Raw genomic sequence first — 21,532 nt, 5'->3', positions numbered from 1 at the left:
ATCATTCCCCTATTTCAACTCAAATATACATTATTTTCCTAACATGATAATTAAGACATTGATTTACTATATATTGATAATTTCCGTAGAATTTTTCTTTGCGCAAACCATTCATAATAACTCAAGTGAAATACTACAGCAATATAACATTTACATACTATGCATACTAAGGGCATGTTCACATTTATTGAACTAAACTGAACTGAAATTAAGCTGAAGTGAACAGACCCTAATTCAATGGTTTTTACTCAATTTAGCTTTTGAATAATTGTAAGCATGAAAATATTAAAATTATGACTATACTAGCTTCTTTGGCTTGAAAGTTTTCCATTAGGTTAGTTGAATATATAACTTGCAGGATATAAACTATCTCATCAAGACATCAAGTACTTCATAATTAAGTTATATGTTGTTCCCTCCTTCAATTTATTTTGATGGATACGATTTCTCATTTACAAATGAATTTTGTATATTCTGATTATTTATTGAAATTTTCTCATATACGAAGAATATAACTTAAAAAAAAATAAATAAAATAAAAAAATAAAAAGGGAAAGAAACTGCTTCCCCACTAAGTTCATAATTTCTTAAGATATATTCTCCAATCAATTCCTTTCTTCCCCTAACGTGCATGACAAATATCCCACTAATCCTATTATTGTAGAGTATAATTATATTTGAAATATTATTTAATAATATGATAAGTGATCATCCTTTTCATTTGTTTTGCTATAAATCAAGCTCCAATTCCACATTCATTTTCAAAAAACCAAAAAAACTAATACACACTCCTCCCTATTTCCTTAACACATCTTTGTTTTTTTTAGGGTGGTGTGATAAACCAATAATTCCAAAAAAAAAAAAAAAAAAAAAAAAATTAACTGACATCCATGGGTTTTTCACGCGTCACTCTTGCCCTTACTCTTATCGTGGTCCTTGTGGGGTCTGCCTTTGCCCAAGGACCCGTTATGGCCCCAAGCCAAGCCCCCACCACATTATCCACACCTGTGGCACCCGTCCCAGCCCCAGCAGTAGTTGTGGCTGCACCTGTCCCAGCCCCAGTGGCCGTGACCGCCACACCCGTGGCACCCCCTGTAGAGGCTACTGCTGATGCCCCTGTAACCGAAACCCCAACCATGGCTGCTATGCCTCCAACTGACGTTACCATGGACGGCCCCTCCATGGCCCCGGCCCCGGGACCGGATGGCGATCATGATGATCACGATGGTCATGATCATGATGGTGCTTTTCTTCATGGAAGCAGCTTGGCTCTCATTGCTGCCCTTGGAGCAGTTGCTGTCTTTGCCTAATTCATCATCAAATTACAAGCATCAAATTATTTTATTTAAATCTTTTATGGTCATTTATTTATAAAAGAACGTTGTGCCCTTCATTAAAAAAAAAAAAAAAAAGAAAAAAAGTTTATTGTGTGTTTGTTGAGGGGAAATTCGAGAATCATGCATACTTGTTCATCTATATTTGTTTCCGATGACATTTTTAACACATGCTACGTACTCATATTGTACGTATGTTATGGGTTGACTTTTGGTCATTATATCTTTTCTTCAGCAATTTATTGAATTACTAATATTAAAGCTCCAATTTTTTCAATTGTTTGTGTTATTTAAATCACATATACATTTTAACCAAAAAAAAATAAAAAAATCACATATACATGACTACACGAGCGTTCTTATCTTTTCTTGTTTTAATTTTATTCTTTTTATGAAAGGCACCAACAATTTATTCATTACAAATACGTGTGGTAACATTATCCTTTCTTGATTTCATTCGATTTTAAAGATCTTATATTTAACATTCATCATATGGTCAAAGTTATAAAATTTTGACAGTTTATTTACAAAAGTAGTCATTTATACGAGTACTTCATAAAATCGTTTATTTGGATAATCAGTTTGAATAATTTCATAATACTCCGTAGTAAGTTTTCATATTTTTTGACTAATATGAAAAGCTTTAATTTTCGTACTTTATATTAGACAATTCTACAATTGTGAGGAAAATTGACTACTATTTGGTTTTTTATCATAAAGTCAATCAAAAATCACACCCCTCAAATTATGTCATACCTTTATTGTCAATTAATAAAATGAAGCTAGTTTACTCATTACAAAATATACTTAATCTCTTATACAAATAACTAATATAATTTGATAGTCAAACTAGCCATTGCATTTAGATACTCCGTACACCAAGCAAAACTTGTTGAACTTGGTGGAAAACTCACCTTGTGACTTTGAGGTTACAAGTTCGAGCCCCACTAACTACGAAATGCTTGGAAGTAGGGGATTTCCTTACCTCCCCCTCAAGCGGGTCGACCTGCTTAAACAGATACTTAAAGTCCATAATTAGTTTATATATTGTCTCACACGTACTTCTTAACCGAACGTATTAATCTAAGAATAGCGGGTACCTTAATCAATGGAGTGACAAAATGTTCGAGAGTACAAAAAGAGAAATCAAATCTCTATAAGACACAAATTGAACCAGATTTGTTTAATACCATACGACACTAAGGCCCCGTTCTTTAGAGCTGCTCTGCTCTGCTTAAAAATAATACTTAATATTGAATTATTATAATAATAATTAATATTTAATAATAATAATAAATAATTAATATTTAATAATAATAATAATTAATATTGAATTATTAGTATAATAATAATAATAAATATTTAATAATAATAAATAATTAATATTTAATAATAATAACAATTAATATTGAATAATTATTATAATAATAATAAATATTTCATAATAATGATAAATAATTAATATTTAATAATAATAATAATAATATTAAAAATAAATATTTAATATTTAATAATAATAGTAATTAATAAATAAATAATATTTAATAATAATAATATTATTAAAAATTAATATTTAATATTTAATAATAAATAATAAATAATTAATATTTAATAATTAAAATAATAATAAATATTTCATAATAATGATAAATAATTAATATTTAATAATAATATTATTATTAAAAATTAATATTTAATAATAATAATATTATTAAAAATTAATATTTAATAATAATAATAATAATAATTAATAAATAAATAATATTTAATAATAATAATGTTATTAAAAATTAATATTTAATATTTAATAATAAATAATAAGTAATTAATATTTAATAATTAAAATAATAATTAATATTGAACTATAATAATAATAATAATAATAATAATAATAATTAATAATTAATGATTATAATAATAATAATAATTAATATTTATTGATAATAATAATAATAATAATAATATTTTCTCAAAAGAAAAAAATAATGACAATAATAGTAATAATAATACTTATTATTAATAATATTAATAATAATAATAATTGATTTTTTATAATATCAATTAATATTTAAATATAATAACTAATATTTAAATATAATACTAATTATTAATTTTTAATAAAAATAATAATTAAATAATATTTAATAATTATTATAATAATAATTAATATTTAACAATAATATTTAATAATTATAACAATAATGCGATAATATTAATAATAGTTATAGTAGTAGTAATAATAATAGGAGGCGATTAGGGCATGTAATAGGCGATTAGGGCAGGTTCCACATTATTTTTTAGGCGACTTTTCCGGCGGATTCCGGCAACTGTATCACCGCACTTACATTAGCGGCGAATACATCTTAGAGGCGGGTCAATTTACTAGCGTTTTCAGGCAGAATTTTGGGTTAGTTCTCTCGATTTGGGGTGCGTTTAAAGGTGTCAATTCAAGCGGTTTCAGGCCAATTTTCAGGCGGTTTCAGGCTACTTTTCTGGCAGCGGCTACGTCCAGTTCACGTCTTCCTTTCTGGCAAGTGTTTTCGGTGACGTGTGGTGGCGGATTCACGCATAATTGGGGTGCGTTTTTCAGGTGAATTTCTCAGCCTTTCATCAACGTTTTTTGGTGCAGTTTTAGAGTAGGTTCGGGTCCATTTTCGGTGTATTTTTGGGTGCTGTTTTCTGGGGGTTGCAGAGGTTTTCGGTGCTGGTTTCAGGCAGTTTGCGGCCTGGTTTCAGGCAGTTTCTGACGTGAGTTTGTTTTGGGTCATTTTTCGAGCATATTTGAGGCAGTTTTTGGGCATTTTTTTTGCTTTGGTTAAGGTCTGTTTTTGAACTGATTTTCTGGTCAGTTTTTTGGCTCGTTTTTCTGGTATTTTGGCTTTAGTTTTCAGGCGGCAGATTTTGCGTGGTGGCAGCGTGGCTATGTCGGCTGCCCGGGTGAAGTTTCATTGCCCCTTTGTGGGTCTTAGTGGTTGTCAAGATGGAAGTGGTAATGGCCTTACTAAAAGTTCTCTTATCAAGCATCTTGGTGATCGTCATTTTTCTATTGGTGCGCGGGATATCACACGACATGCTCTTACTTCTAATTTGGTTGTTTATACTGAGGCTGAAGTAACTTTTTCACGTATGGGGATTTGGTTATGTGGGGTTTGCTACAAAACGCATACGCATCGTACTAAGTGTCGTCATAGTCCGACTGAGTTTGTGTCTCCCCCGAATGAAGGAGATGGTATTGTTCGTTTTGTGCTTCATGGTTTCTCCAAGCCGCAAGCTCCCTCTTCTCCGGCTCAACTTGGATGTGTGGGTGGTTTGGTGCTAGATGAACATTGTGGTTTTGACATGGCTCTCCTTGATTGTTTGTTCTCCAAGGGGTTTCGTACGGTGAAGTCTATACCTCCCAAGTGCCGTTTGGGATTTTCTCGGGTCAAGGTGTCCTTGATAAGGTGATCTCTAGGCCTGATGACATTTCTAGTTGGATCTCTTTGTTGGTGTTACCTCTTTGCACCCTTAAAACCTTTCGCCCGCGAAGCAGCTCCGAGTCTAGGTCTTCGGTAAAACGTCGGCTTCAAGAAGACAATATTTCTCGTGCTATTTGTTCTTGGAGTGCACCAGGTGGTAATTTGTAGCTCGTGAGGGATATTTTGGCAGAGGATTCTCCTACTTTATCAATGGTTGGTGATGAGGACCTTGATATGGAGGAGCGTAATATCAAGCAGTGTCGTAGGAAGATTTGTGATGGTCATTACACTGCTATAGTTCGAGTTCTTTTTTCTTCAGGTGTTGCTCTTATAATGACGCCACTCTTGCGGATTTACAGTCTAAACACCCTACTTCTCCAGCTCCATCCTTACCTGATATACCTGTTGATGGTCTACATCTCGTTACTACTTCTGCTGTTGTTTTGGATTGGATTAGGAGTTTTCCACGTGGCACGTCATGTGGTAGGGACGGTTTACGTGCTCAGCACCTAATAGATTGCTTGTGTGGTGCTGCTGTGGCTGTATCAGATGAGTTATTTGACTCTATTTCTGGGGTGGTTAATCTCTTTCTCGCTGGAAAGTGTCCTATGGAACTAGGAGAGTATATTGCTAGTGCTCCTCTTACACCACTTGTTAAGCCTGGTCCTATAGCCGTGGGTACTATTTGGCGACGTCTGGTTTCGAAGGTGGGTGTTGTTATGGTTGGCTAGTCTTTAGGAAGTTACTTTGATGGTCTTCAATTTGGCGTTGGGGTTCCTTCAGGTGGTGAGGCAATTCTTCATGTTGTGAATCGGTTGATTGAGGATCGTGGTTCTGATGTGGGTATTTCTATGTTGTTGGTGGATTTTCAAAATGTCTTCAATCTTGTTGATCGTACGGTCATGTTACGTGAAGTTCGTCGTCGTTGTCCGGGCATTTCGCGATGGGTTGAATTCTGCTATTCTAATCCAGCCAGATTGTATTATGGGGATCAATCCTTATGGTCGTGTCAGGGAGTGCAGCAGGGTGATCCCCTTGGTCCTCTACTTTTTGCTTTGGTTTTACAGCCCCTGGTTTGTAAAATCAGAGATGGTTTTGACTTATGTCTTCAGGCATGGTATTTGGATGACGGCACTATTATTGGAGACACTTTGATGGTGGGGAAGGTTCTGGAGTTGATCATGGAGGAAGGGCCTCGTTTTGGGTTACATCTTAATGTGGAAAAAACTGAAGTTTTCTAGCCTTCGGAGGACCCTCGAAGCAGGCTTGTGGGTGTCTTTCCGCCTAACATTGCTCAACCTTCACATGGTGTTAAGTTGCTTGGTGGACCCGCTAGTTCCGATCCCGGTTTTGGAGGTGACCTTGTGATGCAGAGGGTGACCAAGACCATTGCTCTAATGGATAGGGTTGCTAAGCTCGATGATCCCCAATGTGAGTTGTTGTTGCTTAGGGCATGTACCAGAGTTTCTAAACTCTACTTTGCCTTGCGTACTTGTCCTCCTAGTACTTTTGAGGTGGCTCAGCGCACTTTTGACGAGGCTCTTCGATCTTCATTGGAGCGTATCATTACTGCTTCGGGGCCTAGGTTTGGCGATTGGCAATGGCGACTTGCCACCTTACCATTTGCGTTTGGCGGACTTAGAGTTTATTCCGCAGGTGATGTTCGTCATTATGCCTTTCTTGCTTCTCGGTTGCAGTGTGCTGGGTTGCAGACGAAGCTTTTGCGTCGTACTGGTATTGTCGGTCTTGGTCACGCTTTTGAGGATGCGTTGAGTCTGTTTAATGGAATGGTGGAGTCTGATATTTTAGGTAATCCTTGTGAGGTCGCTGCCCCTAAACTCATGAAGAAATTGGCAGATATATATTTCACAAAGGTTACCGCTTCTGCAGAATCCGCCTTTTCTTTGTCTCCTCGTCAGTCGGCATTGTGGAAGTCACAGCAGGGAGACCACACCTCTGCTTGGCTTCGGGCAGTCCCTATTTCTGGGTTGGGTCAGACGATGAACACAAAGATATACCGATGTGTGTTGTGCTACTGACTGGGTATTCCATTGTTCTCTGTCTCGATGTCGTGCTCTGCTTGCTCTCGGGTTTTTACTGGGGATATTTTCGGCGACCACGCGGTGTCGTGTGCTGGTATTGTAGGAATTAAACATCGGCATAATGTTGTTCGAGACACACTTGTTGATATTTGCTACAGATCTGGGATTTCAGCAAGAAAGGAGGTTGACATAGGGTTGTCTGGAGGGAATGACGGGGCCCTCAGACCTGCTGATGTGTTACTTTATTCATGGGATCGTGGTCGTGATGTATGTATCGACTTCACTGGGTCTTCTCCTTTGACACAGACAGGGCTATCTGACTTTTTTCCCGGACGGGTTGTGGCTGATGCGGCTCATCGGAAGCGGGTTAAGTATGAAGCTCGTTGTCAGGCGATTGGCTATGGTTTCATTCCTTTCTCCTTTTCTTCGCTTGGGGAATTAGAGAAGGAAGCTGTTGCGTTGATGAAGCGGATTCAGAGGTTCTCGACGACGCAAGACATTGGGGCTCGTGCTGCAGCTCATATCTTCACTAGGGTAGGCTTTGCTATAACTAGAGGAGTGGGGGCCCAGATTGCATCTCGGCTTCCCACTAATTTATTGTAGGTTGTGTGATTTTTGTTTTTGAAATACAATAGTAATAATAATAATAATAATAATGAGGAAATCTGCTCTGTTCTGCTGAAATCAAATCTGCTCTGCTACCTTTATCAATCTTAAAACCGGAGGTTTTTGTTTAGGGGATAAAAAAACTTGCACACCCTCTTCTCATGTAACAACCCTTTTGTAGTTTTGTGGGATTGAAAAAATGGAGAGCAGAACTTCTACAGCAAGCACTAGTAGCAGCAGCAGCAGCAGCAGCTTGAGTGATGAAGGTAGTACCATAATCGTACGGAAAAGTCAGAGTATGAGAATCGAGTTTCCCTTTACGCTTAAAGTGGGTCAGGTCTTTACTGGCTTTGGCGTTGGTTGTGGTCTTGGTATCGGCGTTGGTCGCCCCATCAATTTAGGTACTTTCTCTCTCCTCTTCACATTGTAAGTTATGGATTTGGGCAATTTGTTCAAACGCAAAAATGGGGATAACCCACCTCAATTACCCCCTCAAAAACCCTGTAAACTTCCAATTTTGTGTTTTGTGATCTTTAATTGCAAGTTCATGTATTAGTTTCTATGCTAGTTTATGTTGATTGTTTGATTTATTTTGCTTTCTGTACTAGTTTTGATTGGTTATGAATTAGCCCCACAAATTGTTGTTTGTTTGAATTTTTTTTTGGTAATATATAGAGTTATATTGTGTATGAATGCCCTATTTTCAGGATCAAATGGGTGTTTATGTATGATGTCTAGGAAAGAGGATAGCAGGAGCTTTAATGTTCTTCACAATTCATGAAATGGCACTTAATTTTTTAAAATTTGAATTTGGAGCTATATATTTTACCTGTTCTGTATGTATCTTGTTTGTTGTGTTAATGTAGAGATGTAGACATTTGTTGATCTTGTTAATGGAGCTTCAGGATGACTTTTAGATATTGGGGTTTGTAGACATGCTCATTGCTACTTATTGGTTGAACAAGATGTTTGCGGAGGGTCCATTTGTCCCTTCGTGTATCGTACTTTCTGTTGGTCAATTTTTGAAGGATGGCTAATTTGCTTGACGAGATATGCATACATTGCTGTACTGCTTTGACCTTCAAGTCATGATATATTTATTTCAATTCTTTGCTTCAATTGTTGTCTGGAGTTGCCCTTAATGACCTTGCCATTAGTGAGATCCAAATTGGGTGGATTTTGTGGTCTAGAGGTGAAACTGTTATCTTTAAAGGAAGAAGCAACAAGTCTGAGTGCAATCAAAAGTTGCCCATGAAGCAATCGCATTATAAGCGTGCACGATCTAGGAGATTTTCCACCCAATAGCTGGTTCACTTGGTAGGAAGGATCCCTCCATTCATGCAATTTATTCCATTCAGGCAAAGCTTGGGTCTTGATCCTACAACTATCATATTTTAATTGGTTTTGGGCTATATGATATTTGAGCCATTGAGGTTAGGCTAGATTTTTGCTTTGTTGTATAGGTTGCTCTTGGGCTTTGGACAATAATCTGTTTGACTGCTTATTTTTTCCGTAGTTACATGTAGTGATGAACAAAATATGTATTCTAGGAGGATTGTCTTCTCACTTTTTTTCTTTCTTCTTCCACTAGGGTGTATTTACATTTCCATCAACTTAAGCCACAACTCAGTTGTTTTGAAGCAGTAAAAGACTAAAAGTGTTCATATCATTCTGCAGTTTTCACATCATTTTATTGCTCTGTGGAATGAGTTGCTATGAAGATTGTTAATCGATTAACCAATCTTGTTAGGTGCTATCCCTATGCTGAACCAAGTAATGAGTGCTGCTAGTGGTGCTACACAGGCCTTTTCTGGTATTGGAAGACATGTGAACCATTCCGTATGTAATTTTTTTCTCCTCTTTTTTTAGCTTTCATTGATGAATATAATTTTTAACTTATTATTCTGATATGTTACAATGACTTGCAAGTTATTTTCAATTTGATCACATATTTCCTTTTTTTTTTTTTCAGTTGAAGAAAGTAGGTGCAAAGAACATTGAGGCAGGCATAGGATGTGGAGTTGGTTTTGGTCATGGTTTTGGAGCTGGTGAGTGACTTTCTATGACAGTGTAGGGGAAAAAAAAAATAACTTTACTAGCTTGCTGCTGATTTGGTTTGGCGATATCTGAGTTCTGAGATACTCACTGTTGAAACTTTATGGCGTGTAGTTGAACTTTTGGCGAAAGAAATCTGGGTGCAAAATACTTTTTATTTTTAATTTTTTTTAAAAAAAAAAAAATTCTGAGACCACTGTTGGTGACATTATTGAAACCATATTTATGTATTTTGTTCCTCAGTAGCTAAAATTATTCTGTGATTAAGATGGCCAGCCATCAATATTGAAGCCAGTTTTTGTTCAGTTGCTACGTCTTCCAAATCAATAACCAGCTTAATATATACTTCCTCCGTTTTATTATTTTATAAATTGCAACATTTCTACATTGTACACTATTCACTACTCCACTTTAATTACACTTTGTGATTTATCATGAAAAATGTAGTCATATGGGATCTTGTTAGATTTGTCTCAAGTGTAGTTTATTAACTTTTAATTTTATAATTTTTACAAATGCATAACTAAAGATATTAACGATTGAAGTTATGCATTGGAAAATTTGAAAAAAAAAAAAACAAAAAAAAAAAAACAGAGGAAGTATAAGATACTTGTACCCTTTTGTTCATGATATCATAGCTGTCCTTGTAGAGTCTTTACCTTTTATGAGGTACATTTTCCTTTGCTTTTGATTTCTGTATTGTAACAAAAAGACCTGTGAGAATGGCAACATGCAACATGAACTCATATCATTAAGGAGTAATGATATGCTAAAAAAGGATGATGAAATGTTCAAGTCAGTGTCTCTGTGACAATGGCATATATCTATGAAAAAAGATGCAATATAGGCGAAAAGACTTGGCATTATTTCACAGAACTAACATTTAAAAGGTGTTTCTTTCTGTTGTAAATCTTGTCTACCCCACTCCCCTGCTGACCTAGCTGAAAAATATAGCTAGAAAGTTGATCGATCCCTTCCCAGTTTATTTTCTCAACTGGGGAGTTGTGTCTATTGAGGTTGAGGACATATTTTGGCTCAATTGGAGTAGCCACAAGACCTTGAAAGTAGAAAATTATATACTCGCTATGTCTCATGTACATCATGTAAAGTGATTTTCCATTCTGTCTTCATTCTAACATTTGTAATTGGGGATAAGGTTGTTGGTTTCCAAGGCATTGAGGTAGTAAGTTTCCCTGTTTTGGACCTTTTAGCCTTTTTCTGAAAGAAATAATGTGCCAGTAGAACTGATCTCCTATAAACTAGAATCGGGGCTGCAAGGTCAGTCAGTAGAGATTGTAGGTAAAAGGACGATTTAACTGATTCAAAAGAGAGTTTATTAGGTCAGTGTACTCTGTACTGAGACTCCAACCATTTAAACTGTAATTTTACTAGATTTTAAAATGTTATTATCTACTTTCTGCTATGCTTCAAAGACCTAGAAAACATGCATTTTTTTGCTGACATTTATATGCCTCCTGTTCTGAATTCTGAACTTTGGGAAAGGGGATTTGGGCTATGTTAATTGTTTCTGTGGACTGGTTAAGGCAGTTTGTAAGGAATAGTAACAACTAATAAACTTTGAGCTTTGCCTTGCGGTGCTTCAGTTTACCTGTTAATGTATCAACATGCACCTGTGCAGGTCTTGCTCTGAAGCCGGGAGTGGTCCAACGTATCCAGTTGTCCATGATAGTATGTATTGATTTTGCTATAATCTCTTAAGCTCCCTTTGATTTTGTGTAAAGGTTTAATATTTGAAATTACTAGGAATTAGTGAGCAAAATGATGATGAAATTTGGAGTAGCCCCTGATTTATCTATTGGGCAAGGTCTTCTCCCTGCATCTGTGCAAAGTAGTATGACTGCTATTCAAGTTTCAGCTCAAGATCCTATAGGAAGTATTGCACAATTTGGAAAGAAGATACCAGACGTAAAAAACCAAGATCAAGCAGGAGATGGAAAAGTGAATTTAGGGATTGAAAGGTTTGGATCAGAAGATGCGCCTTCAAAATTATCCTTGGGAAACCGAACTGAGAAGCTTATCAATGGCTTTCTGCAAGATCCAGTTATGAAAGGAAAAAATTCTGAGCTACATGACAGGGTATGTATAAATAGGAAGATTATATGCTAGTACATAATTACCTACTTTTCAATACAGAGTTCTGTATCACTACATTATGATGTCCCTAAAAAAATGTTCCATTTTCAGTTTCAAGGTAATAAGGTTTATCTGTTTCCAAATGGGATCAAATATGCCTTTCTACTGGTTGATTGTTTGGTCAAAACATGTTCAAGGTTATACGAAGTATATATTACGTAGCGATAGTGTATATTTTTTTTTATAGGCTGTGCATTAGTGCATTACACTGCTGAATTCCATTGGCTGGTTAGTCTTGCTTGTGTATTTCATCTACAATAGTAAACTCTATTATGGCTCCCACGATTTCCAATAGTAAGTCATCAAGCTATAACTGTTATCTCCTCAGTCTGCTGGGTTGATATGTGTTTAGTAGTTTGGTCGCTAGACGTTATAATTGTGAATGACATAAAGTGTTGCTAGGGCAGCAGTGACATAGGATCCTCGCTATAGGGAACTTCAAAGTTCTACTAGAATGATTAGATGAGTTAGGTCTTGTAAGATGTAGTCAGTTGAAACACTTTAATTATGGTCTGGTTAAAGCTTCTGTGTTTGAATTACAACTGTTTTTTAGTTAAATTTTTTGTAGAACATATATATCATTCAATATTTCAATGTTTATCAAAGTTCATACTAATCATATTGGATAGCTTCTGCAGGATGAACAGTTGGAATCAGAAAACAGGATGCTTCGAATGGTTAGTTCTGTTATTAATCTTTGTGCAATCAACATTCATTTTCAAAACTGTATATTAACATAAGCAAATGGATAGAATCACTTAGCAAACCAGTTGCAAATCAACAAAAATGAGAACAAAAAGATGCAGTAGTTAGTAAAAGTTTGTTGTGTTTTAAAAGTACATATCAGCTTGGTAACAACTACAAGAAACTAAATCCCGAGGTCAATTCTTTCCTCTTTTGATCAGGTTGTCAAACATCAGCAAGTCATTGAGGAGCTTATGGAAGAGAATGAAAGACTTCGTCAAGTATTGGTTGAAGACTTGAAAGTCCCATCTAGTAAGCTCCACTTTAGACATTCTTTTAGAAACGAGTCTCCCTGTTCTGATTGTTTCAAATGTAGAAGAAAACAACGGAGGAGATAGAAATTTCATGGTGATCTACATGCATAAATCAGTTTCAACTTAGGTTTAGCGATTAACCTTTTGAGTTCTAAATTAATTTGTATCAGGTTCCTTGCCTTTTTTGTGTGTTCATGTTTCCTAAACTGTTGATCTTGGTACGTGTATCAGCATATAGTATAATATACACACTATAATTGGAGATCATAGAGAAACGAATTAACATCACATGCATCAAATGAGAAAGAGAAGGGCATTATTATTATTTTTTTTCTATCATCCAAGCCTTCATCATTTGTTAGTTTCCAGTTTATTTTATACGTAGTAGTATGTAGTGATTGTAGTCTAAGGTCTAACAATAGCATATCTCCACCCTAATCCTTGTGATTCCATCTTATATTCTTATCATGTTGGCATTACTTCATATACCAATACACTATGAATAAAATTTATGATGGGATTTGGTTACTCGTGTTGAGTATCATCCCCTAAGACTTGTAGCATAGCATAAAGCTCGATTTTACACAAACTGCATCTAGACATTAATGTTTTTGAGCTATAAATTGATAAGATTGATTGGGACTGTGATATGATGTATATGAAACTTGGAAACTTCACTCTAGTAGTCTAATACAATATTTATTGGGTTTACATTATTGTTAACACAAAATAAATTCAAATACTTATTGTACACCCGAATCAAATGTGACCCCTTTTGTGTGTCATCTTAAAGTACAAAAAGCAAGACGCGTGAACATGTAAATCATAGATAGGCCAAAGGTCTCTTAATGAGATTATGAGACTTGGAAATTAGATCCATCAAATTATCAGGAGCATTTATAAAAGCCATAGATGGGATCAACAACGCAAGAATTACAGCACTTGGCGTAGGGTTCACAAGGATAGCCTTTTCGTATACATGCCTCTTTCTTCTTCTTCTTCTTCTTCTTCTTCTTCTTCTCAGTGTCTACAAGTTGATCTTGTAGTATGCCAACTTCTTTTGTGTTATGAACCACTTGGCTAACCCTATCTATTCCTTTAGCCGGCTCTGTCCCTTTCATGCTATGGACTCTCTGCCCACTGGTTGTTTCCGACATCCTTGCATATACCGGACCTAGATTAGCATAACAAACCTCGATTATCGTTGGTTAATTAGTCTATTGAAATTGACATTTGACAAGCAATGAGGACGTGATTCTAGTGATTAAGACTGAGGACATATGTACGATTAATTACACGTTTGAGTCCCCGGCCTCCCTCATTTCTAGCACGAAATTTAGTCAAAAAAGAACAGTAAGATTCTTATGTAAGTTACTAACTTGGATCATTTATGATGATACAGAATAAGCTTTATAGAATAAAAGTAGCTAACCCTCAACTTTAAGATGTTAAGTTACTAACTTGGATCATTTATGATGATACAGAATAAGCTTTATAGAATAAAAGTAGCTAACCCTCAACTTTAAGATGTTAAGTTACTAACTTGGATCATTTATGATGATACAGAATATGCTTTATAGAATAAAAGTAGCTAACCCTCAACTTTAAGATGTTAAAACTTACCTTTTGGTTGTGGTTGTAGTTTATACTTCATAGTATACATCTCATAATCCAAGTTAATTAGCAGTAGCCAGTAGGTAATTAATCAAACTCGAATCGAAGTTTTTTAGACGGAAAGTAGTACTAATTATGGTTATGTACAAGAAAACCAAGAGAATAAGTTAAATGTAGAAGAGTGAAATGCATATATGAAGTATGAAGCACAATTACAGAAATGAAAATTAACCTGTTGTAGCAATTAGCACAAGAATAAGTAGGATGATTAGCTTGATGCAATTGAACAAAACTCTCTCCATTAAAATAACTTTAGTGGTTATAATTAGCTATCAAGTCGGTATTAAGATCGATCTTTGATTATTGATAGTTCAGTGAGGTACTTGTGTCATGATCTCTATTTATAGCCTAATAGTTAGTGGCATGTGATAATAAATACTGTATAAATTGTAAAGTGAATGAGCTATTATTGATAACAATTTCCTAGTGCGTGGTGGAAGTTTGAAAATGTAAAGTTGTTATTGGGGTCCTTTGGCCAATGGCAAAAAGTGGTTAATTATCCATCACATAATAAATAATTGAATAAATATGGATTATATTATGTCAGAACAAAATATCTTTGAAAATTGGCAATTTGTGAACTATCATATCATATCACTAATAAATAAATAAAGTTAGGCTCGTAGACAGACTACGATCATTTTAATTATTCGCCAAGTGTTGAATCATGTAGGCGACAAATAGGCATTATTGTGACACTTATGTTAAGTAAACAAATTTGGAGAGATTTTTTTAGATAAAAATTTTGTATAAAGTTTTATTATCGATATACTTTTAATATTATATACAACATTCATTGTAACTTTTAATATCTTATAACTTGGTCCTACGATTTCCATCCCATTATAACTTGGTTCCATACCATCATAATATTCCTTTATCTTATTTACAAACAAAACTACAAAAAGCACAATATTCATATAAATATAAGTGATATGAAATAATTAGCCTAAATATCTTTTATTATCAAAAGGGATTATGGAATAGTTGATCGTATTTGAATAAATTCTATCAACCATCTAGGCATCACCTGGGCACAAAACTAATAACTAGTATATAAAGCTAAACTTTTAACCAAACCACAAGATAGTGACACTTGACGCTTTAACTTTTCGACAAGTATCGCGCCACATAAACAACAATTAAATCTTAGTATGACACGTAGGATTTATTTGAATGTATTATTTAGATATATTTTGTAGGATAAAAATAGTTAGTTTAGTTCTATTTTCATTTATATTTAATTTGGATAGGATTTTAGGATAAAATAGTTAGTTTAGAGTTTTATTTTCGATAAAATTTCAACATTTCATATGTATAAATTAAATTATAAATTTCAATAATTATCTTATAACTTTGTTATTTTTATATTGTAAAGTATTTTTAAAAATATTTTCTCATCAGGTACATTTGTAGCGAAAGTGTCAAAATTTTTAATATCTTATAACTTTGTTATTTTTATATAGTAAAGTAAGCGAATTTAGGATAGATTTTTTAAGATAAAAATGTTGTATAGTGTTTTATCAAAAGGGGTTATATGATTGTATTTAATCTAAAAAGTTTAGGACAATCCGGGATCGCTTGGGCATAAAACTAGTATATATATAAGGAAAGTTTTTTTCCCGAGTTTTAAGAGCGCCGCGTAGGATTTTAAATTTTAAAAAATTATTAGAGCGCCACCTAGGATTAATAATTTTAAAACGCTACAATCGGATTATGCTACATAATATTAGTTTTTTTTTAAAAGCGCTATGTAAGATTATAATAATAATTAAAAAAAAGCACCACGTAGGATTAATAATTAAAAAAAAACGTACAATAGGATTATGCCACGTAAGATTAATTTTAGAGCGTCACATAGGAAAATGCTTTTTATTAGCCAATGAAAAAAAAGAATTGCAATTTATTTTAGATAAAAAAATTTATATTAATTATAAAAATAAAATCATTTGTGTGGCTGGCCATATCGTGTGGCCGACTGGGACACACTCAAACACTATCTGGGTAACTCCTGACCGTTCGAGTAACCTGTGATCGATTGAGTAATTCTGGACCAACCAATTAATTCCTGACTAAGTAATCCTAATCACATGGTGTGACCAGCCACATTAGAAACTTTGTAAATAAAATATTATTTTTATGTTACAAATTTTATCACGTAAAATATGAGAAACAAAGTTAATAATTCATTTTATAATAAAAAATTCAAGTATTAAGCAAGTGAATATCACAAAGTTTATTAGATAAATACGTACCAATATTTATTTAAATATTTTATTTAAAAAAAATACAAACAAACCGTGCATTGCACGGACTTCATCTAGTTATAAATATTGAGGAGTTAGAAAAAAAAAAAGAATTATAGAAAAAGTTTAAACAAACCTAAAATAGATATACTTCACAATTTTTGCTTGTTTTATTAGATACATTTTTTTATAAATTAGACTTTTATCATAAAAAAAATTAAAAAAAAATGTGGACCCTCAAAATGAGGGCCCTGAGCCATTGCTCAAGCAACTCATGCTAGTTTTTGTTACCTACACGGCTACACCCCCCTCCCTTTAGGCATCATTGCCTACACCCCCCACTAAATTACCATAATACTTACAATTCCCCCCTTTTAGTTTCCTACATTTTCTCTCTCCTCTTATAATTTTCTTCATAACTCAAGTTTAGTTTTCAGTTTTCTTCATAATTTTACTAACATTTAAAATTTCTCCCTCCTCATAATTTTACCACTTTCTCTCTCCTCATAATTTTACCACTTTATCTCTCCTAGACTATCAAAATCTTCTAAATATTTCTTTAAAAATAAATCAAAATGCTTTTAGATCTCTAATTATAAAAGAAAAAATAAAAAAATCGAAGAAAATTTCTACAAAAGAATGACCATTAATCAAATTTTAAGTTGATGATTTTGTTTATTTTTCGAAAAAAAAAATCAAACCCTAACTTTTTATTTGCCTTATTCTTCAATAATATGATATTTCAATAGTATTAATTCATGATTTCTTATAATTTTATTATAATGATTTCTTAAGATTATAGTAGAATGATGTTTTATATACTCTATTTTAAGTTGATTTAACTTGTTGTGTGTTATTAGCTTATACAATTAATGGACAAAAAAATTAAAAATAGAGTTCAATTGCCCTAATATATATAATGAATTATTTGATTTATTTCGTAGAATTATAAAAATGTAAATTTAGTTCGTATTGGATTTTTTTTTGTTTTTTATTTTTATTTTTTATGAATCTTCATTTTTATTTTGGTAAATATTAATTTATATACTAGTATATGGTCATTTACTTATTAATAAATAATTATTATAATTCTTCACATATCTAATAAGAATTTCAATTAGAGTTTGTAGTATTTAATGGAAGTGATTCTTATTATAATAATTGAATTATGTTATAAGAATTTTCCATAATTATATTACAATTTAATTAAAATTATTATTCGGTGAATTTTGATTAGTACATTTATTCTATCGTAAATGTTCATTTTAGATGGACTTTATGTTCATTTGTAGAAGGATTAATATTCAAATTGTAATTGGAAAAAAAAAATCACGAATAAACAAAATGAACATTGGATGATGAAATACTTCTTATATTAAAAATGATTTGAACGCAGTAATCCTTATAAATAAATTTGCTCTCATTTTTATTTTTCAAAATATATATTAATTTGAACAAAAAACTCCTTGTTATAAAAATGAACATTTTATGATACACAAATGAACATTTACCAATACATAAATGAACATTTTTAAAAAATTTGCAGAAAATTCGTAAATGAAAAGGGACGGGGCAGAACACGCACGGAGGGTGCATGCAGTGTCCAATGTCGTGGGATGTAGGTAAAATTTTTTAGCTCGAACGGTGTTGAATAATGTGGGTACAAGCCTTTGATTGGTAATGTATGGTGTTCTTGAGGATGAGTGAACCCCAGTTGATGCACATACAAGCATATAGAGCCTTAGAGGAGTTGAACATATCAGTTGCCTGTTTGGGAGGATAATATGGAACATGTTGATTGTTCGGTGTGACTCAAGAACAATACGGGTTAAAGTGATTAGGTTTGTGGGTTATTTTTTACTATTATTATACTACTTTTATGTTTTAATAAGTGTTACACTTTGACTTTTTTTACTATTTACGTAATGATTTTGACTTGATTATTTTAATAATATATATATATATAAAATAAAAAATAAAATCAAATGTGATTGTATAGTTGTTGGATTCGATATAATGTATACTTTCATAATATCAACATTTCTGAAATTTTATTAACATATAATAAAATAAATTAATGGTCAAAGTCGTGTCTCAGCATGCATGTTTAGTCAAAGTGTAACACTTATTAAAACACGGAAGGTGTATGATTTTATAATAGAGCCTTCAGTTAAATTGTGATGTCTAGCAATGTGCGTTACTTCTCTTATTATTAATCGTATGATTTTAGGATATACATATAGTAATTTATAATTCTACCAAACTAATTGATGACGCAAAAAAAAAAAAAAAAACTTATAATATAGAAAACATTACACATTGTGATCACTTATAAGTGTATGTACGCATTAATGCATACACTGATACATACATACATGACATGTATAAAATATGTTAACAAAATGTTCATAAGGTAAAAATATATAATGAGGGAGATCAATCAAAAATTTAAAACAATAATATATGGACTTTAATTTCTTCTTGAGTTGGTTGAGAATTGGGATTATCAACACACAAGATCTAATAACATTCAATCTCTTGAATGTCTTGATCAATAGGAACGGTGACGTAAACATGTATGCCAGATATGCCCTCGATTGCTTCCGAAATTACAACCAATACCATTCCTTCAAGGGCATCACAAGAAATCCAATGTGAAGCATCAATTGGCCCATTTCCTCTTTGAAAAGCAACATCATTAATTCTCAAATCTTCCCAACTAGAAGAATTAAGCTCATATTTCAAGTTTTTGGGTGATGTAAAATTGGCTCTTCTTGTAAAAATCTCAACTTTGGTATTCCCATTTGGTTCTTTGGTAATTAGAGTGAATGGTGAACCCAATTTGCTACCAAATATGTTCTCTGCCTTCTCTAAGCAATGTAGCACAAAATACTTGCAAATTTCATCTCTTAAAGAATGTTTTGTTTCTTCGATTGAAATGTTGAATATCATGGTTTTGGAAGTTTTTCTTCTAGTATTGCTTGAGTCATGGATCGTACCATATTCGTGTTCGGAGCATCCAAATTTGAAATAAGAGGAGTAGATACACGAGAGTGTTTTTGACATTTCACTTTCGTATACCATGCTCGTATGAATTTTTGCCCATTTGTTGAGGAACTTTGCCATGTACAAAGGGTCAGTCAAGAGAAGGCTACAACTTATCCCAATTGAGTATCCACCACATTTGAATTTGGTCATCTATACCAAGAAAATGGATTAGAAAAAAAATATTCAAGTACGAGTACCAAAAATTCATCACAATAAACTAATATCTAGTACATTAAATTGATACTCCGTATTAGAAATGATAGATCATTAGTAGTTTAGTACTATTATTTATTATTGAAGCTATATTATTAGTTATAATTCATTTATAAATTATAAACATGCATAGAACATTACTATTAGCATCTTCAAACAAAGAAAATATAATGATAATATCATCACAATAAACTAATAACAATTATATTGTACTCCTTTTTTTGGGGGGGTTGGAATGAATCTTGCAATTATTTGCAATTTGAAGGAACCATTTAAATTATTTCAAATGCTATGCATATAATGTTAAATATAGTCATGCATAACCTTATTTAATTCATTTGAGTGCTTAAAAATATCAGTTTTTACGATTTAAAGTTAAAGTATACTGTACTACATAATTAGACCGTTGACTATTAATGACTCAATTATGTGCATTAATTGACAAACAAATACAGTCAAATCGACTAGGTATATCTCTTAAAATTGAAGGGAGTCATTATTAAATTAATAGTGGTACTAGTATTAATAGAATTTTGAGATCTAATCACTCGATAGATCTTAAAACATTATTCAATTCGCCTAGGATTGCCTATATTGATTACATATAATTCTTTCATATAAGGATGAAATATGTAAGTAATATTTCCTACCAAAAAAATGTAGATAATAGTGTGCACGTAATATAATTTACCTGAATGTAGAAGAGTGGAGAAAAAATAGGATTAGATTCATCAACATTTTTCCAATAAAGCAATTTGCCTTCAACTTCATTCTTCTTCTCCTTGGACAATTCAAGAAAATGTACCAAACTTAGTGAAATTTGTGCATCAATACATCTAATTCCACTATCATTTGACACAATCTTTAAATCTCCATTATCATTTTCAGATCTTCTAAGTCTTCCAGCCAAAATAGGGTGCTCTAACAAGGCCTTTCCTAGGGACTCCTTCATCCTTCCCTTAGCATGCAACCCATAATCTTCACTATCATCACTATGCTTCTTGTAGCATAGCACGGTATGCATCCATTTTTGCAATACTCCGTGATTATGATCATTGCCGTTCAATGATTCATCGTTTGAGATTGATATCATGTATGATAATCGTGGGTCAGTTGTCTTCGTTGGTGATGTTGAGTAAGCACCTTCGATGCCAATGGTTAGCTCCATGGATGTTGCCATCTTCATGCACCTAATAATAGTAATGTTTTTATAAATTGGAAATAGATAGTTTAAGGCTAAGTGAACAAAGAAGATATATATATAGATATTCTGGCCTGGCGTGTTAAGATCCAATGCCTTGAAATAGTTGAAAACGATATTTGGTGTGACTTGGATTGACATATTCGTTCCCTAAGGTTAAACACGACGCTTTCACTGGTATAGTAGTATTTAGTATTCGATCACTTACTAGTTAGAACTTGGAGACAATGGAGTCAGGCAAAGAGAATAACTTTTTTAGTACATCAAACAAATTAATTTTGAAGAATAGCAAGGTGTGTAATCAAGGTGATTAGTTTTGTGTGCTCATTTGGTTGCTTCAGGGATTATTAAATTCATCAACATATTTCCAAGGAATTCGCTAAAATTATTTGGCTAACATAAGATTAAAACTTACTTCATATTTCATGTGATTTTTTTATTTTTTGGAAATTCAGATAATTAACTTTCCGGCTGCGATGATACATTGATATGTGGTAAAGTGG

At 33.1% G+C, this 21,532-nt stretch overlaps 3 protein-coding genes and 1 long non-coding RNA gene across 5 annotated transcripts; 2 read left to right on the top strand and 2 right to left on the bottom strand.

Moving 5' to 3' along the window:
• Positions 1-680: 680 nt before the first annotated feature.
• LOC145566931 (uncharacterized) lies at positions 681-1,431 on the top strand. The gene has a single exon (XM_081626191.1). The coding sequence runs from the start codon at positions 891-893 to the stop codon at positions 1,308-1,310; it is 420 nt and encodes a 139-aa protein (XP_081482317.1). The 5' UTR covers positions 681-890; the 3' UTR covers positions 1,311-1,431.
• Positions 1,432-7,616: 6,185 nt separating this feature from the next.
• On the top strand, positions 7,617-12,956 carry LOC145569328 (uncharacterized). Of its 2 annotated transcripts, none has more exons than XM_081628677.1 (7): positions 7,617-7,841; positions 9,191-9,279; positions 9,413-9,488; positions 11,135-11,184; positions 11,260-11,592; positions 12,279-12,326; positions 12,555-12,956. In XM_081628677.1, the coding sequence occupies exons 1-7, from the start codon at positions 7,640-7,642 to the stop codon at positions 12,729-12,731; spliced, it is 975 nt and encodes a 324-aa protein (XP_081484803.1). In that variant the 5' UTR covers positions 7,617-7,639; the 3' UTR covers positions 12,732-12,956. The 2 variants fall into 2 exon arrangements, with proteins under 2 accessions (XP_081484803.1, XP_081484804.1); XM_081628678.1 differs by having other exon boundaries at positions 7,619-7,841; positions 12,288-12,326.
• Positions 12,957-13,283: 327 nt separating this feature from the next.
• Positions 13,284-14,674, bottom strand: LOC145569327 (uncharacterized). The gene is made up of 2 exons (XR_014096095.1): positions 14,494-14,674; positions 13,284-13,821 (listed from the first exon to the last, which is right to left on the bottom strand). It is a non-coding gene; the product is annotated as an uncharacterized LOC145569327 (long non-coding RNA).
• A 4,181-nt stretch (positions 14,675-18,855) lies between these two features.
• On the bottom strand, positions 18,856-21,034 carry LOC145569326 (uncharacterized). The gene is made up of 2 exons (XM_081628676.1): positions 20,520-21,034; positions 18,856-19,765 (listed from the first exon to the last, which is right to left on the bottom strand). The coding sequence occupies exons 1-2, from the start codon at positions 21,012-21,014 to the stop codon at positions 19,088-19,090; spliced, it is 1,173 nt and encodes a 390-aa protein (XP_081484802.1). The 5' UTR covers positions 21,015-21,034; the 3' UTR covers positions 18,856-19,087.
• Between the last annotated feature and the right edge of the window lie 498 nt (positions 21,035-21,532).

The sequence above is a fragment of the Chenopodium album genome, chromosome 11 (genome assembly GCF_948465745.1).
Source record: "Chenopodium album chromosome 11, dcCheAlbu1.1, whole genome shotgun sequence".
NCBI classification, from domain to species: domain Eukaryota; kingdom Viridiplantae; phylum Streptophyta; class Magnoliopsida; order Caryophyllales; family Amaranthaceae; genus Chenopodium; species Chenopodium album.
The sequence above is the reverse complement of the archived record's forward strand: the minus strand, read 5'-3'. Positions and strand labels throughout refer to the sequence as shown.